Source organism: Hippoglossus stenolepis, chromosome 8 (genome assembly GCF_022539355.2).
Source record: "Hippoglossus stenolepis isolate QCI-W04-F060 chromosome 8, HSTE1.2, whole genome shotgun sequence".
In the NCBI taxonomy this organism is placed as follows: domain Eukaryota; kingdom Metazoa; phylum Chordata; class Actinopteri; order Pleuronectiformes; family Pleuronectidae; genus Hippoglossus; species Hippoglossus stenolepis.
In genome coordinates, this window is record NC_061490.1 from 24,485,243 (window position 1) to 24,504,475 (window position 19,233).

Sequence of the window (19,233 nt, forward strand, 5' to 3'; positions counted from 1 at the left end):
TATTTGGTGTTTAGAGCTTTTTGTTCTTTTTCTGAATCTACTCTGTCACTGAATTAAAAATTTAAATTAAGCAAACCAATTTACATCAAGAGCAACAGATTATTTCCTAAGAAATTGACGGAAATGTAGAAAAGATATTGCAGCATTTTTCTCTAGGACGGCATCTGTAACTTTAAGTCGTTCTTATCACACAGATGTTCGAGTCTTCATGTTCCTGATGAATTTGGTTTCAGTTTTTTTGATGAGATAAAACCAGGTGAAACGTCATGATTGACAGCTGAGACCGACCCATGATTGGTTGAGCGGGACCTCGCTACCGTGGCTCCACCCAAAGTCCAAAATACACAAGATGGCAGCGTTTGAATTCAGGATATTTTTGCCATATTCCTGGATAGTGGGAGGAAGTAGAGACACGTCGTCCATCTTTATCTGCAGTTTGTGGTCGTAACAGACAGAAAATGGGTTCAGTGCTTTTTGTGTAATGATCCAGAAAAATAAAAAAGCAATAAACACAGACAGACTCACATTCAGAGGATAAATTGGCTCTAAGATATTAAATTGTATTATAACCACAGTAGCTGCAAATATTTTCTGTTTAAACCGATCAGCTGATATTTATAACTTCATTACACGAGTCTGGGAATTTACTGGCGTCAGTTGGGTTTTTAAAAACGCTGCCGAGGACGAGATGGTTTGTTTCTGCTCCTTTTTCCTTCTTCTTTTAAATTACAACGAGATCCAATTGTTATTGACAGCGTCATCGATCGTCCGTCTTGAGCGACATTTCCCTCGTTCCATTAAGCGAGACCCCGGGCGGCGTTCTCTCACCACTTAATAGTAGGATTTCATGTACAGGTAAAGGCCACATCCTTCTCCACCGCGATCAATACGTCGGATTCTCATCTCGTTACGTCGGTGGGAAGCTTCAATAACACAACAGATCATTAAAGCTGCAGAGGAGCACAGGGAGCTGATGCTTGCTGGAGAATATTCTCAGACTTTAACAGGGTCACGATTATATTCATCATCTTCTTGTTTTTAACGTCTGGAGTCAAGAGAGTTAAAGGCTTTACAGTTTAAATCGGCTTTTATTTCTGCACTAAATCTAAAGACATTAGAAACTAGAATGGCCCCGAGTAGAGCGCGTTTATCTGCCAAGGCCCCGATATTAAAGAAAGGGATAAAAGTTTAATGGATCCTCGCGTTCGTCCAGATCCAACAGCAGCTGAAAATAACTCCCAATTCATGAGATCCAGATTTTTAGAAGGATTCCTACGCTCATACATCTGTCTGCTAAATATTCCAGATTGCTAAAATCAAGATCCATGAATTATTTCCTGAGAAATCTGTGATAATGTCCGAAAAACGTCCTTTTTCTCAACGTTGAAGAAAGTGAAAATCTGATCTGCCCCCTGATCCGCATCTGCACCAACATGTTTTAGGTTCTTTCTTGACCCATCTCACCTCCTTCCACCAAGTTTGGCAGAAATCCATTTTGTAGTTTTTTTCGTAATCCCGCAAAACAACCAACCACACAAGCAGACAGAGGTGAAAACATAACCTCCTCGGTGCAGGTAATAAGGAATCAGATGAGACCCCACAGGGCCTCGTAAAAACAAGTCCCACTGCTCCTCTCCCATTCTCTCTCCTCGTCTACAAATGGTTTATAGAAATTGATTGAACATTAACGAGCCCGAAACCGTGTTAACTGTCTAATCACTGTCACGTTAATCAGTGAAAGCACCGCGTTACAGCAGAAGCACAATTCCAAATAGGCCCATACAGCAGAGAGCGCTGACACTGGGAAAAGTAATAAAGCACAATAATAAAATCAAAGAAACAACATCGGGCGTCGACACTTGTTTCCTCTCGTAGATTCTCTGAACGTTACTCCTCCAGTCGTCTGCTGTTTCAATGAGGTCATCGAACGCGTCACTCCCAGTCGGCTACAGGTGATCCGACGGGATCAGGTGACTGAGGTCAGAACATATCACATGATGTTCAAGCAGCTCAAACCAGTCACTGAAGCGTCTGTGTTCGTTAAACCTCAACACAGGTTGTATAACAGTAATTCAGTCATTTGTATCAACTGAATCCCGACGCCACGGTGGAACAGCGGCGTTGAATCCAGCGTCTTCCTCTCACAGGCCAAAGACAAATATGTTCGGTTTATTCTTTGAGTGGAAAAATGAAAGACTGGACTTTGAGCTCGAACAGCAGTGAATCCGCCAAGTTTCTCTAAAAATATCTTTAAAAACAAAGAGTTTCAATCATAAACAGCTTAAATAAGAAGTAAGAACCACATTATTTATGATTATAGCAAAAGTAAGAAATGATGAACTTCACGCTGCGTTGTGGAAATTTGCAAATATGCAAAAATGTATATCTTATACACATACTGTATATCCAGATGAGACAGATGTTATCTGCATCTGTTCGATACCCTCAAACGTTGTTGTTCCACTAAACCACCGTGAACGCTCCTGCACACGACGCCATCTGTGGACCTGCTAATCTGACGCATCATTAACATTCACACCTGCTTCTGCTCCTTCGCCCTTTTTCCACACACACACACAACAGATGTGAGCGGATGTCATCATAATTAACGTTACACAATGTCACACTGATTCATATTATTAATCTCATGATGTCACACACAAACAGATCTACACTGAATGTTGTGTAACTGTACATTATTGATGGTTTTCACCTTATTTCATAAACATATCTTAAAAAGTGATTGTTGTTGGTATAGAAATACATCTATATAGATAAATATAGCATGTAAATATTGATATATATGTGAGTATAACACTATAGCATGTTTATTAATATTATACTCATTTACATTTACAGTGTGTGCATGTATATACATATTAAATACACACGTGTATATATGTTAAGCTATATTTTTATTGATACTGCATACAGCTTGTCAAACTTTACAGTAATAATGAAACACGTTGTTAAAACACCTAAACTTACAATCAGTTCATTCTCTGACCTCCGACTCTCTGTTTCCTCGATGTGCATGTTTTTTCCAGAGATGTGAGAAGCTCAAGTCTTTGGTCTCCAGATACAGTGATGTGCAGTTGTGCAGTTGTGCAGCTTGAAAAGAAAGATGCTGATTTAAGTGACAGTGTTGCATGGGGGCAGCGACAGAGGGAATAACAACAGCACCATCTGCTGAGGACAGTTCGCTGAGATGAAAAACATCTCACTGCACAACCTCCACGGCTTCATATTTTGAAAATCTTCTGTCTGCCCTGTGTGAGTTTTTGGGGAAAGTCAAAATATAGAGGAGACTGACGAAGCTGGAAATGACGACGGTTTTATTGCATTTAGATGTGAACAAATAGAAACTGTACAGTGTTGTGCAATATTGCAGGTGAACGGTGAAATTAAAAGGCATCAACGTGAAGAGGTATAATGTCTGTTGTATAGATAAAGCTGAACATGTTTCTGTACACAGTAGCTCAGAGCAAACAGGTTAATAGATTAGTTCTTATAATAATATAACTATTTAATTCTAAGCAAGAAAAGAAAATGATGAAGTTATTAGTTTAATATGTCACATGGTTTAATTTAAAGTTAGTTCATGAGTGATGATTAAACATAAACTCATTTGTCTATCTTCTCCATTGGAAAGTTGATGGACGCCACTGATTGGAAACACGTTACTAATAGAATCAGTCGGATTGAGTTCAGTTGGTTTTCCTCCTGAGGCTGTGCAGCTGCGAGACGCTCTGCAGAACCCAGTACAGCAGAGAGAGGGAGACAAAGGCCTGGACAACACAGAGACAGAGAGAGAGAGACAGAGACAGAGACGGAGACAGAGAGAGGGAGAGACATACCAGATTCAACATAATGTGAAACTTTGTAGAGACTCAGAATTAGGACACTAACTGAATAAAGAGCGTCATCAGCATATACATGTACATATTGTGTTTGTGAAGTACTTTGTTACAGGACCTGCCCTGAGTGAAAGAAAGCTGCGATGTGACATAACACCCCCCTCCAAAAAAAAAAGATGTAATTATTTATGATTATCGAACACTAATGGAAAAACAGAGAGAGAATCTGTGATTAAGAGGAAACAGTGCGACCCCTCCACGATGTAGAAAGTGGAATCGGAGGTTACGGAGCAGGTCTTCTCCCCAGATGCTCTGGAGGAGGGGTCAGGGAGGTCGCCGCCATAGGGGACCTGGCTATTCAGAGAGAGTAACAGAAACAGCCCCCTTCCTCCGCCCCCCCGCTGCGTTCTGGCCCATAAACTGCATCCTACATCGCAACTCCAGCCAAAACCAGCCCGCTGTCCATCACAGGCAGAGAGGCCTGATGGGAAAAAAAAGTAATGTTTCCTCCTGGACACGGCAGCTGTTTTCCTCCGAGAGCGAGAGAGAGAGAGAGAGAGCGAGAGAGGAAGAGGGAGGGAGAGAGAGAGAGAGAGGGAGAGAGAGAGAGAAAGAGAGAGAGGGAGAGGGAGGGAGAGAGAGAGGAAGAGGGAGAGAGAGAGAGAGAGAGAGAGAGAGAGAGAGAGAGAGAGAGAGAGAGAGAGAGGAAGAGGGAGGGAGAGAGAGAGAGAGGAAGAGAGAGAGAGAGAGAGAGAGAGAGAGAGAGAGAGAGAGAGAGAGAGAGAGAGAGAGAGAGCGAGAGAGGAAGAGAGAGAGAGAGAGAGAGAGAGAGAGAGAGAGAGAGAGAGAGAGAGAGAGGGAGAACAGCACACACCACCTCTCTCTTCCTTTCTACCGCTCACCTGCTCCGACACCGACGGACACAACCCAACGACGGACGGAACAAAAGGTAGCGAGGGGATTTATCAGCGGTGTAAAGACACTGGAAACATGTCAGAGGCCCTGATCCTTTAATTAACTGCTGGACATGTCTCTCTCTCTCTCTCGGCTCAGACTTTACACAACGTGCCCGTATAATTCACATGGTTTTTAAACTCCAAAGCGAAAAGAGGAGAAGTAAATCATATCATAAATCTGTATTTCAGTCCAGTGCGCAATGTAAATAAGTATTACTTAAGTACAGGTTACTTGTACTACTATTTCATTCTTCTATATACTTTTACTTTACAGGTGTAGTTATTCGGGTAGTGTACTCAGTTACTTTTACATCCTATACATGAAAAACTTCATACATTAGGAAGTAAAATTGATTAAGATGATCAGAAAACAGTACAATATTTAAAAGTGAGTGGTACAGCAACTGCTCCAGTTAAGTATCCGAGTACTTCTTCCACCACATATTTAGAGAAAGTAAAGATATGAAGCTTTTAAATATTTACATATTAAGATATGTCAAATAATAATGAACAGCATAATACTGGAAGACGCAATGGATTCCTGATCCCGTACATTAAAAAATTATTAAAACATTTATTAAGGATTTGCAGTGATTTAATTTCCTTTTGCTCTTTCTATATTTTTAATGAACATCAATAATAATGTTTGGAGGAAAAAACTTGTACTTGACATTTTTAATTCAATCAGATATAGAGTATAAATAGAGTTAATCATAAATACAGGGATCATTTCTTTAAGAGAAGACATTTCTGATTGATTTGCAACAAACTTCTTTTGAATATTTCCACTCTCAAATAACTGTGAGGAGAAAAAAGGTGAATGAGACAACTTGACAAAACAGTAACTGGGTAAAGAAACTTATAAACTGACAGTATATATGGAATCCATCAGGCACCGAGGCCACGCGATGAGTTTTTTCAGATCCTCTCGATGTTTTTATTCTAACTTTTCCAGCAGGTTCAGCAGATCCTGTGGGCAGTGCAGTGTCTCACAGGGGGAATCACATATAAAACCCCCAAATTAAAATTGTCTTGACGTTTGAATTCCAGCAAAACGTTCCGGATGAAGTCGTTTCACAACCCTCTTGTCCCTCTAAAGTCCACTTAATACAATTTAAACACGATGGCTTACAAGTCCAAATTCCCTGAAGGAAAAACAGATGGAAGATTAGAAAATAACATGGCGCTGCGCTGCGTCCACCTCGGAGACGGATTGGGATCGAGAGCCGAGCGCCGGCTTGGCACAGCCTCACAAATCACATTTCACTGAAACACGATCGAGGTTTCTATCAAAGCCGCATGTTGAGGGCACCTATTTTTTCGTCCGTTTCCATTTCTCCTCGTTTGCCCCTCTGCGTTGCCATTTAATGGACTCTGTAGGAAATCCATGTGGGACAGATTACACAGTGGAAGGAAGCGGGTTTGATCGTCTACAAATAAGCACCACGTCCAGACAGCAGCGGCTCCCAAAGTGGAGATCTCAGCAGATCAGCTCACACTCACTTTGTTTTGGGCAGAAAGTACTTTGTTAAGGGTAGTAATACAAAAAGCCACAAACCTGTGGTTTTCTGTAGATTTGACTCTGTGTCTCTGTCGAGTTTTATTTACTCGAAGACGCAGAGGCTTGTTTTTTGTTTTTCTCCAGCTCCACTGAAGCAGATGAGGGGAACAGCTAGTGCCTTGCTCAACAGCTAGGGCCTTGCTCAACAGCTAGTGCCTTGCTCAACAGCTAGTGCCTTGCTCAAGAGCTTCTCAGAATTACAGAATCAGGGCCTTTTCTAGTCTGGTTCAGTGAAGTGGAGGTTTTTCTAGAATCCCATTACTCATTTCACTACACAAAGTGAATCAATTTGCTATATCGGCACTTTTGTCCAGACTTGTTTATACATATCTAAAAATCTATTGGATCATGTGCCGGCTCCTCAGAGGATGAACCATAACGATCTTGTTTATCCTCTGAATTTCTTAGTGATTGATATTTCCAGCTGAGACTAACTCACGATTGGTCGAGTGGGTGTATCGATACCACGGCTCCAGACTCTGGCTCCACATGACACCATCAGACTGAGATGTCAGCGCTCGCATACGGGATGTTTTGACTCGTCCATCTGGATTTACAGTCCGGGGCTGAGTTGGACAAGCCGAGTCTATAATGTCTTAAAATGCTGATACAGGACAGTACATTAAAGTGAAATGTACCATACAGAGGATAAACTCTTTCAGTCTTTTCATCCATACACAAACTTTTTGTGAGTGGGATTAACCGTCAGTAATAAGGCTGTAAAACTCAAATGTCCTTAAATCATTAAGTCCTCAACGCATTATACTGGACTTAATTTTCACTTCCTGCACCACCAATAAAAAACTGTGCAACAAACTAGATTATGGATAAAGAAGTTACAGGTTTTATATCCAGTTACATAACAAATGTGATTGATATTCCCCAAATAAATCAACATTTAAAAGCCGATCTTTGACCCAAGATGATGATTTCACGTTAAATATTAAGAGTCACATGAACACTGCTAATATCGAGTTCTCCATTTTGGGTCATGACATGCAGACACGAGACAGGTGGCATCAAAATAAAACCCTCCCCCCCCCTCCACCAGCTTTCAATGAGCAGATACCTGCAGCTTCATGAAGAGTTTATTGTTCCCATGTGTCTCACGATGGAGGAAACATCATGTTAATCGCAGCCCGACATGAATTAAGTTTATTTGCGCAACTTGGTCCAAAGTAAAACATGAAAACATCGTCCATCTGCAGCTCGTATGCAAAAAAACTATCTGCGCCGACCTTCAGAGCAGCGGTGATCAAACTCTACATTAACCAGAGTCGAGTCAGGTGTCGCTGATGGATACGAAGCATGGAGCTCTGGGCTCGAACCCCCCGGTGACTGTCGTCCAGCTTCCAGCGGGTTAACATGGCAGAGCCTCGCTGCTCCAGCTGCACTCGTGATTGAAACGAAAACACGGCAGAGCGGCTGCTGTCAGACCTGTGATATATGACCTGTAATGGGATGTTTCCAGAGCTCCCCCTCCACATGGCTGCCTACAGTCCACCGGACCTGGCCTGAGCTGTATCGGAAAATAACTCTGAGCTTCTCAGTCCTAACCTGGCTGCAGTGTGGAGACGAGTGGGTGGAAGCTGCTGCATCTGGACATTGAGAAACTGGTGGAAACAAACCGCAGGAAGTATCTGTAGATTCTGTTCGATCCTGAGCACGACTCTTTATACACAGCCTCTTTGGATTTAGTTTGATTCTGTTAAAGAATCAGACCAACTTGCAACAGAGCAGCAAAGAGGACCATGTGAAATACACAACTTACACCCGATGAGTCAATTAGACAAATGTGCAGCTACACCGACACCCATGCAAAGTCTAAGTAGATATTACACTTTAAATCTTCTTGTAGAAACACATGAAATGCAGAAAAGTGTATCTGAACACATGTGCAGCAGTGTTCGCCTTCGCCTGCACATGTGTAGAAACATGTACCCTCCACACACACACACCCAAACACACACACACACACACACACACACACACACACACACACACACACACACACACACACACCAAGGAGGACTTCCTGTCTGTTCATTACGAGCAGATATACAGTCTCTGCGCTCGGGCAGTTTGAGCAGACTCAGGAAGGATACGCTGAGCAGGTTAACGTCCCACAAGAGAGTCGGTTTAATGCCTCTCTGTAGCACAGCCATGAGAAATATCGCCATCACACTCCCACACTCCCACACACACACACACACACACACACACACACACACACACACACACACACACACACACACACACACACACACACACACAGTTGCTGCAGAACCCAAAGTGATTAAATGCAAATTTAGAAAAATACAGGTGTTTAGAAGTTTTTCTGTTTCACATCTGGGATCTGTTCTCGTTTACCATGCGTCTGCTCGAGGGTCGAATGAAAGGTCAACGACGACTCATCCAGACCTTTACACCTCATTGAAAACACGAGACTCACGCCTGAGAGGAACTATTTTCATATCTGTTCGATTCCACTTCAGACCCCAGCAGCTTGGCACCGCCTCGGCCTGAGTAAGAATCATTAAGCACACGTCTCTGGGTGGCTGCACCGGCGGACCTGTGGGTTAAGGCCGCAGTAGTTGGCGGACATTTGGGAGGGAGGAGAGGACAGGAAGTTACATTTACTGCCATAAAATCAAGTCCTTTGGAGCAAAGAGAAAATGTCTGGTTCCGTGGTGGATTAGTTCAATGGGATTTCTCGGAGCAGATGAACGAGTCTCCGAGGGCCCGTAAGGAGTGTATCTTTACCCAGACTCCTTTCATCCATCCCGGGATATTTATAAAAACATTCCGACTGCAGTTTGAAGCCAATGGCTCTTGAAGCCATTCCGCGTTCTTGCCACATGTGTGGCATTCTGGGTAGGAAGGTCCAAAGAGGCGAGTAATCAACGTGGCCAATTTTGGGGTAATGCAACACAAATGGTGCAGCTGTAATCAGCTAAACAAACAGAAACATGTCTCATCTCTGCCAGCTTGGTTCAAGGTGTTGGGAGAGCTGGCACCTCGTTCAAGTTTATTTGACCGAGACGCTTAAATGTAAAAATCTGGTCAACTCACGAACATTTGCCACAAAGATAATGAGTCAACCTGCAAAGCTGGTCGAGAAAAGTGCGAGGCTGAAAAAGGCCATGAGGCAAAAAAAAAACTAAACCCCAACGCTTTCTAAAAATAAGATTCATCAGCTCAACTTGCTGCGTCAGAAAAGAAAACATCTCTGTTCCAACCGTCGGGTCAGGACCTGAGCAGGGAGAGGATCTGTCACCGTAAAGAGCAGCTCCGACGGGGGGCACTGTGCACCAGGGAGTCACAGCCTCACAGAGGGAGAACGAGGTCTGGAGCAGTCAGGTCCAATAGAAGCTTCACAGCAGGTAACTCACGACGACAAGGTAGAGACGACATGAGGATCAGGTCAAGGCCTTTTAGAGGGTCAGGGTTTTTTGGGATGCTTGTGCACCTGAACTCAAAATGTCGGACGGTCAGGACAGGAGTCTTTATGGAGTCACATGGACTCGTGGTCAACAGACCTTGATGACATCTCCTCTGCAGCTGCAACATTTGTTCTGAACAATCGACTATGCAGGAGTTGCACTGAAGAACTACATTTTAAACTAGATTCAATTTAAGGGGGCCAATCCAGGGATTTCTTATTTTAACGTTGTGAGACAGACATTAGTCTTGATGGAGGTAAACTGTCTCTGAGTGACATCCTGGTTTGTGTCAGTAAAAGTTCTGCAAAAGTTAAAAACCCAAAGAGTTTTCATTTCAAAAACACCTGAAGCTGAATATGAGCAGAATGTGTCTCCTTCAAAAACTGCAGCTGACAAATCAACAGCAGGCGCTTTTGAACAGCCGCAGTAAAGGAAGAAAGCCGGAACAGCCAGTTTCTTTTGCAAGGGGGGGGGGGAACTGCAGGCCACTGTTTGTGCTGCACAAATATGTTTGTCGCTGAGTTTTGGACGGAGGTGAAAGAGAAAGTTATTGGGTCGGGGGGGAAATCACAGAGCGATCAATAATTAACAGGGGAGCGAGCCACACAGAGTCAGCATGAGATGTTTCAGTCTGTGACAGGCGCACGCTGGGTCCACATGCCAGCCAACATTACATCACTGGATACAGAACAGAGTCTGCAGAGCCTGCCACCAAAACAGGGCAGTGGGCCTTAAAATAGGGTTTAGTACATTTATTACATTTATTAGTCTTCAGGAGCTCAACGTCAAAGTGTAAAAAGAAAAACAACGTCGTCCACAAAGTTACTGACTCATTCTGAGATAGTGTCTTAAATCCTGTTTCTGCTTTTATAAAGGTAGATGGACAGTATGTGTCATGCACAACACTTAGTGTTTTTGAAATTCAGGCCACATCCACACTAGAATGTTAAGTACTGACTTTTTAATTTCGCCCATGCACGTCCCGTTTAGTAACATGGAGGAGACAGTGTGCTCAGGAATACCTTGATATGTGGAGGGAAGGTTTTCAGGCCTGTGGCATCGACGTAAATACTCTTTATTTGCCACTCGTTTAAGTTTAGGTGTCATATCAGGGGCTAGAAAGTTGGACTGACGCTTCTCCTGAAAAAACATGCAACCATCGACCTTCTCATTACACGTCGTTGGACATCAGGGAATAATATTATTGTCGTTCAGTCTTTGTGTGACCGTGTCTATTCCCAACTCTGCAACGTTAGATCTGAAGTGCGTCCAAAGCTGTAACCTCCTGTGGCTCATGGATCCTGGCAGCACCAGACATTTTCCAGCTGACTTTTGGCAGGAAACGGAGGCTATTGTGAAAAAGGGGCCATGAAGAATGTCTTTTTACTACAATATGAGACGTGCGATGGTTAGCCAGTGAGCCAGAGAGCGCCGTGAAGAGAAGGAGATTAATAAACCGAGAGCAGAGTGATGAAAGCTCGCACTGGAAGAAGGATCGCTAAATTAATATGCTGCGGCTCCACTGATAGATTCTGCATTAAAAAATCATTGACTTATTTATACTTGAATTTGCGAGCAGACGTCTTTGGAAATTGGCTTTACAGTTCTTTACAGTTCTGTGGAATCAGGAGGAGGAGGAGGAGGAGGAGGAGGAGGAGGAGGAAGAACAGTGCAGCAGGAATCATCAGGTTCAATCAGGTTCACATGTTGGCTCCGAGGCCGCATCATAAACTGGACGACTGTTGTGTTTCACCCATGAATTAAAGCACAAATAGGAAGACAAATTCAAAAGAAAGTCGACGCTGGCCGCAGAAACTAACCCCGGGAAGGCCAAACTAAACACGGCGAGAAAACCCCCAAAGGGCCAATTGCTGTTGGATTTCCATCGCTTTACCTGGCAAGTGGTTTGACAACATAAACCAAGCGGTTACTCTTTGACGGGCACGATCCCCTGCACATTGAGTGATAATATTTCACACTGTGTACGGTCTACCGCCCCGCTGTTTACTCCAACGGAACAGTCCTACCCAGCGTTTCTCTTTCAAATCCCTCCATTTTCTCCATGGGAGGAGATTTCCTTTCCTTTCCATTCCCGCGAGCTCTCGGGTGATGTCATGCTCGCAGAGTTTCCACAGCTCCACACGGTCCCGTTAACCTCAGCCCTGCTGCTCGCTACCACACATTCCTGCTTCACAGGGAGAGAAACGAGAAGAAAAAGGTCCGCTAACCTCGCGCACCTGAGATCTGGCGAGTGGAAGCAACACCTCCAGATAACGGCCAACCTCTCGCCGCGTGGCGTCTTATCTGCCCGCTCAGGGCGGCGAGGGCGGGGGGGAGAAACCACTTTGTGGCGAGCTGGGGCCTTTTGTTTCTGACATGAACTTCATAATATTGTTCTGACCTCCTCTTTCTGGCCCAGCAGCATTTGTCTTTCCCTTTAAAGTCTGGCAGACGGCGGCTCTTGTGAGATTGGAAAACACAATCAGCATGGAGATGAAAAGATGGAAAATCCAGAGGGGCTCTGAAAACAATTTAAATGGCTTCGTTTTCGATTTTTGGATTCAAACGGATTACGTAGATTTAGACGTGCCGCTCCAGTGTCAGACTTGCATGAGCTAATAATCGACTCGAACGTCTCAGTCTTCATATATCTGCTGACATCTAAACGTGGAGGGCATCTTTTTATTATTCTATTTTTCAGATTTGACTATTTACAGCTATTAAAAACAGCTAAACGCTTTCAAAACAACAGAATTTCAGCCCAAACGCTTCCTACAAAAGCCCAAATGGGTCCCAGCAAAGACAGGTGGATTTTTATGAGCTCTCCTCTGAAATTACTGGAACTTCCCCGGCAGGTCGAGGCCGTTTTTTTGTTTTTTTTTAAAGAATCACAGCTCAATTACTCTCAGAAATCCAGCGTCTACGCTCAGCGCTGCAGCATGTTTCCTTTTTCTGCCTTCGGGCAAAACCAGGGGCCCGAACACTTACACAACCATGTTACATCATTGCAGTCCAAACTTCACAAGTGGCCCCCCCGACGCTCACTCAGTGAAATACTGTGCGTGTGGACACACAAACAGAAAAGAGGGTGGAACACCAGACATTATAAAACAATCAGGTGCAACAGACGTGGGACTGAGATTAAACTCTGTTGGCAGGTTTTCAGAAAGGTGCTGATTTGACATAAATGCCGTGATGGTAGATTCTATTATTTTGTCAACTCCACATATAGAAAAGGGAATATTTTAAATTGGCAAAGATTCCCAACATGTTGGTATATTCCACAGTTTATCCATCAACTTATAATAAAAAGAAAATGCAAACCAATATATAGAAGTGGAATTAAGAAAACAAACATAAATGCACATCTATTTTGAATTTCTTATTCTTTGAAATAAATGTTTTCATTCCCGCAAATATAAACTTTAATACCGTTATGTGAAAAATCCTCATATTGTTGTCAAAGTCATAAAATAAAATCTAAACTAAAGAGGAAAATCTACCTGATCAACTGTTTGAGTCATTTTCTTTCAAGCAGAGGCTTTTACTGCTTTTTATATAATCTGATATTCAATTCAATTCAATTTTATTTGTACAGCGACAAATCATAATATACATTCTCTCAAGACACTTTACATAGAAGACGTCACTTTGAGCAAAACTCAGAAAACTGCAAAACTGCTAAAGGAATTTTATTTTTACATAATATTCAACAGCCCAAACAATTAATCTAGAAAACAATTACGAGAATATTCAGGAGTGAAAATAATGATCCACCCTAATTATGTCTGTTACAGCATCATCGTCATCATAGAGCAACTTAACGTGACACATCCACGGTATCAATAAAACTATTAATAAAAGGAGTTGCTCATCAGAAGTTAAAAAGAAGAGGGTGGAGACTCGACTCCCGAGCTTCACGACAGATAAAGATCTTCATATTGACCGACAGCAAACACACACAAACACATCTCCTCAGCTTCAACCCCAAGCAAACCACCGCAGCTCAATCACACACACACAGACACACACACACACACACACTGTTGCCAGCCTGGTGTCGTCTGCAGCGGCGAGGCCTTCATGCGAGCCGAGCAGACGTGGGTTTGGGGCGAGCGAGTGGGCGGCTGGGAGAGCGAGAGGCGGCCCTGGTTTACAGGTCAAGCCTGCAGCTTTACAAGGGAAATCTCCAGAGCCACTATAAATACCACTGTGAGCTTTAAGGGTGCAGTATATCACACCACTGGGTTTCAAGGACCACAAACCGACCTAGTTTTTGTAGTTTTCTTTTTTGTAGTCGTCCCCCCCCCCCTTTTTCCCAACTGTACGGCCACATGAGCCTGAATACAATTAAATGTGAAATTTCCCCTCCTCCATTTCAAGGGACTGTTAATTGATTGGCCCGACTTCAAAACACGCCCTGCCTCTGCAACAAAGAGCTGCCCGCTCACCTCACGCGTCAGAGCCGTATATCATTAAAGTACCTTGAAGGTTTTTTTGGGTGGGGGGGGGGGGGTTCTTTTCTTCTCTTTGCTGTAGTTCTGAACAAAGGGCACAAATATGTCAGGAACCATTTCAAGTCCATCGTGAGGGCTTTTCAACGAGCCCCACCTGCGAGCAGCGACATTTATTCAGCTCAGTCTGATGGACTGCGACTTGAAATGAGGCCTAATGATCCGCTTAAGGAAACGGCTGCGTAAAAAAACCTGCAGCGCTGTCAAAGTGACACGGCCGCGCAGCATGTGCAGCATAAATCAAGACTTTCCTCCGGCTGTGAAGCTGGCTGGACGTGCACTTCACTTTAGACGGGGCTTTAAAAATATTGTAATTCATTCAGGTTTATTTTCGTTTTTTAACGGTGAGAAAAAGGGAAAAAGGAGGGAAACCCTCCAATTGTCTTCTGAGCACCTGAGCCGAGCAGATGTGGAGGCAGAGCGATAAAAAAAGCAGCGATTCGGCGCTCACGTGCAAATCTCATCAGCCAGCGCCAGTTAGCAGCAGACGGAGCTAATTGGTTCCAGAGGTGTTGCTGTCGTTCACACTGGCTGAGATGGCGAGCAGCGACGGCGGGCGGGGGGGCTGAGGTAGGGAACGTAATGAGAGGTCAGCCGCCATCTACAGTCGGGCTGCCAGAGACAGAAAGGAACGCCAATTTTATGGTCAATTGGGCAACGCATCTGGACTCGTAGATCACAGGGCTGCAGGGCTGGACTTAACACCCGGCTCGCACGTACTTCACACACACAAAACAGACCACACAACACACAACCACACACACACACACACACACACACACACTCTACATGCTACATGAACAACTTGCAGGCTAACAAGGTCTTAGACTATATATATTAAGATCTGAAGACAAAGTATCCCTGAGACGAACGCTGCCATCTTCTCATTTAGACCCAGAGTCCAGCTGATACACACACTTTACTCCTCAGTGTGATAACAACTACCTAAAGTAAAGGCGACCATATTTGAGAAAAATCTATTAACTATGTCCATGTCTCATGCGCTAACATGGAGGAGGCGGGGTTTTCACTCTTTCCGGGAGCTGCCATGTCGTCCCCCTCGACACACAGTCTGTGGTTTGAAGTGTTTTCTGGACACAAACAGTTTTTTCCTCTTTCCCGATGAACAGGACGCTGATGGAGGGCGGCAGGCACGACGCCAAACTTCAGCGTAAAAACCAAATGAACGAGCAATTTCCACATTATGTCATTAAGCTGTTAAATGAAACTATTAAACCGTTTTGGGAACCGTTCTGAAGATGGTGTGCGAGACGATCACAGGCTCCAGCTCAGCGACGTGAACGGACCCGGAGGAGGGATTGTTTTTGGTTTTGACCTCTGAACCTCAGCTGTTCGGCCACGAGAGACAGGAAGTGGTCAGAGAAAGAAAAACAAGAATTTGAACTTGTACACTTCTGTGACATTTGAGCAAACTGATGATGAGCGATGATGATGATGTGCTGGGATCATTATTACGGGTCTGAAGACGTCTCGCGACCGCGAGTTATGTCCATTTCAACTGTGGGACAACAAACTTCACATTTATTTTCTGGACGTTATGAGTCCATCAGGAATATTTCAAAACTTTACCACTTATCATTTGAGGGTTGTGTGGGGGGGGAGCTGGAGCCAAGTGGACGAGAGGAGGAGAAGTTCATACGATCTGTTTACTCGAGGATAAACGACTGCATATGTGAAAATAGATATTTAAAATTGTGTAACACTGAAACACCCCCCCCGGTCGTCTTACCTCTGTGGGCACAGCCAGTGACGGCAGCAGCGGCGCCACATATCCATACCTCTGCATCGTCACCATGACGACGCAGCGCAGCATCTCCAGGACAGCCGCCTTTGGCCTGAGAGGGAGGACACAGCAATGAGAGACACGGTGACATTTCACATCCGACCCATCTTGACCTTAAGTGACCTTCACCTCGGATTTCACTGTGATGATGTAACAGGAATAATCAAGTTTTTCTTAAATGGAAGACGCCTCAACGTCCAGAGCTGATTGAGTTCGAATGGATTCGAGCCCTGAGAAGATTCACGGTCTATTTATTAGTGATGATATGTTGAGGTGAATAAACTTCTACAGTTGTTCTTAGATGTTTAGTTTAGAGTTTCATCAGCTCAGCTCGGTTTGGAGACGAAGAGGAGACGAAGAGGAGACGTCTGCTCACCGGACCGACTCCAGCTCATTAACGCCAACATTCAATCCAATCCGGGAACTCAAGTGATGAAGGAAAATAAAGAAAAGTCTCTGAAAGAGTTCAGTCAAACTTCTGTTGTATTTCCAGCTGTGTGGGGTTTTTTTTTTGTGTAAAAACTGATTTTACGATAGTCACGTCACAGAAACCAGACTCCGTCCTTATGGACTTTCCACCTGTCTGCTGAAATAATTTGATATCAAATGAATCTAATGCTTTGCAAATAATGTAATAATACTAATATTAACGTTATATAATGTGATGAATTTGCCTGCGTCAAAGATCCATGACTGGACTTGGACTTCCTGGACTTCTGATCTAACCGTTTTGGCTTGTGAGGCTGCGTTTGTCTGAGTTGCATGAAAGTTCAACTGATCAATAAAATGAAAAGGAAATTGTTAGATTACGTGCTTTTCATAATCTATCAGCTGTTAAATTCTGTAAATGACAAGAATTAAAATATCTAATAAAGTTTCTATAGTTGTCAAAATCACGTTTACACCATTAAATTCAAAATGTGATGTTGCAGCAAATCCTCACCGAGGCTGGTGCAGGTCAATATTTGGCATTTTTGCTTCACAATCAATTTCAGTATCAAAGCTGTAATTTTCCATTGACTGAATAATATTTCTAATCGCTATTAGCAGACGTATAGTTTTGTTAATTTCCATCTTTACAGCCACCTTGAAACCTCCAGATTTATCTTTTCTCCTAATTCCAAATCCAGACTCTTCCTTCCTCATCGTTTTCCACTGAAATGTGAGAATGTGTCCCATGCCTCTATCACAGTTAACCCCTGAAGAAGTGTCCGTACCTCTGGTCCATGAGGAAGCCCAGGGCGGTGAGGGTGAGCAGGACGTAGCTGGTCATCCCCAGGACGGTCACCTGGGACAGCATCTAGGACCGAGGTGCATTCGGATGCCATGAGAAATGTGGACGGGGGGAAAAAACACATTAGAATCTAAACCTTAAATCAATATCGTGGCTGGTTGGGTTTCGCTCACAGGAGACCTGACTGGGAGAGCGCTCGTAAACCGCTGTTTGACTGTTTACCTGGCGCTGCCAACCCAAACATGTCTGACCTTCAGAGTAAGTGTACTGGCACAGGCAGGATCCTGCAGCAGAATGCACACCGCCTCCTACTTTACGCTGCCTAGTTTACGTAGACGCTCTAATCATCCCAGATGGGCCTCGACACTTGACCACAGCGTCGGAGACAGCAGTTTGAATCCCGATAGCTCGAAAACGGAGCCAAAACAACCAGCGTCGGAGCAGAAATCCCATGCAGATTCCCACCGAGCTTCTTTTTTTTTTTTTCCCGAGCTCTGCGGGAATGCGCGACACACACACACACACAAACAGACGCGCACAAACACACAACGAGTACACAACGTGATGTACGGTCTAATTGGTGTTCTCTAACCTACGGCCTTGGCTGAGGGCAGCAGCTGGAATCCCCGTGTCTCCTGAGGATGCCGTGGGCTGTCAGCTTTGGTTTATATTTCTCCGACACTCAATACAGAACCTAACAGCCAAATCTCCCCGGCTGCTCCCACACGGACCCAGACGGCCTGATATAGAAAACATAAAATCAACCCATCAACAGGATGCAATATAACAATATTTTTTTTAAGTGTTTATCCAAGAGTTGTAATCCATAAGCCCCCATAAGGGGCGTACTATCTGAGGCCTCACAGGGGAAAGATGATATGATTATGTTTTCCGTGAATCAAACGGGGGATTTTGGGCTGAAGGAAAAAGAGACGCTCCAGACTGTCAAAGTTTGTTAAAGCTGAGCCGTCATTCCATCAGAGTTTAAAGGCTACGGATACAGTTATTTTTAGCGCGAGGTGTAATAAGCGGGGAATTATTTTGGTATCAAAGGTTATGTGAACTTATCTGTGGTTAATAAGTGCCGAGGCTCAGCAGAACACACAGGCTTGGTCCCATACTCTTTATTTTTTTAATTTATTTGTACAATTAATCACCCTGGGGTCCAGGTGATCGAGTCACTGAGCCCCAGAAGAAACTCCTCCTCAGATCCGTCCGTGTGGCCACATTTACAGGACCAAGTGGACGGGATGTGATTTGTTGCTTTTTGTAACCGTGTTAATTTTTAATGTGATCGAGTGTCGAGCTGCAGCGACGCCAGTGAAAGTGAAACATCTGGTGGCAGCTCTGATTGTGTTGTTTCTATTTGTCCCCGGAGACGAAGCAGATTAACTCATTACTCAGGTCGGGGCTGCAGACGGTGAAGTTCAGGACGTTACCACAGAGCTTCATCACACAGATTATACTTTTGATTACTCACATTTTTTATTAGAACTTTGGATGGAGATTTTAAAAAAATTAAGCGTGTGAAAAATTACTTCCAGACTGTGGAACTTCATGACGCCATTTCAAGACTGAACTACAACTTGGAAAGTCGGTGAAAATATTGGTACATGAGTTGCCGAGTTGCCATCACTTCTAAATAAATTAACATGATTTAATAATCAGCATTAAGCCAAATTAAGGGGACGCATCCTTCCATTTTGAAGGCTCCCCCCGAATGCGTCCTTCAATCCCCGAGAAATAAAGGCTTCAACAGGTGGTTCCTTCTGAGGTCAACCTTTACGAGGATTCATCGTGCTTTGGGGACAAAACCTTTCTCAGACACGTGTCAACTAAACTGAGCAGCTATAAACACGTTCAA

General features: G+C 43.8%; 1 protein-coding gene across 1 annotated transcript in view; it reads right to left on the reverse strand.

Annotated features, from left to right (window-relative positions):
* Nucleotides 1–3,313: 3,313 nt before the first annotated feature.
* agmo (alkylglycerol monooxygenase) overlaps nt 3,314–19,233 on the reverse strand; it is a 39,641-nt gene continuing 23,721 nt past the window's right edge. The window contains exons 11-13 of the mRNA XM_035164239.2: nt 17,353–17,435; nt 16,082–16,187; nt 3,314–3,788 (exon numbers count right to left, since the gene is read on the reverse strand). Of these exons, the coding sequence (XP_035020130.1) occupies nt 3,708–3,788; nt 16,082–16,187; nt 17,353–17,435 (270 nt within the window). The 3' untranslated portion in view covers nt 3,314–3,707. The remainder of the gene's footprint in view (nt 3,789–16,081; nt 16,188–17,352; nt 17,436–19,233) is intronic.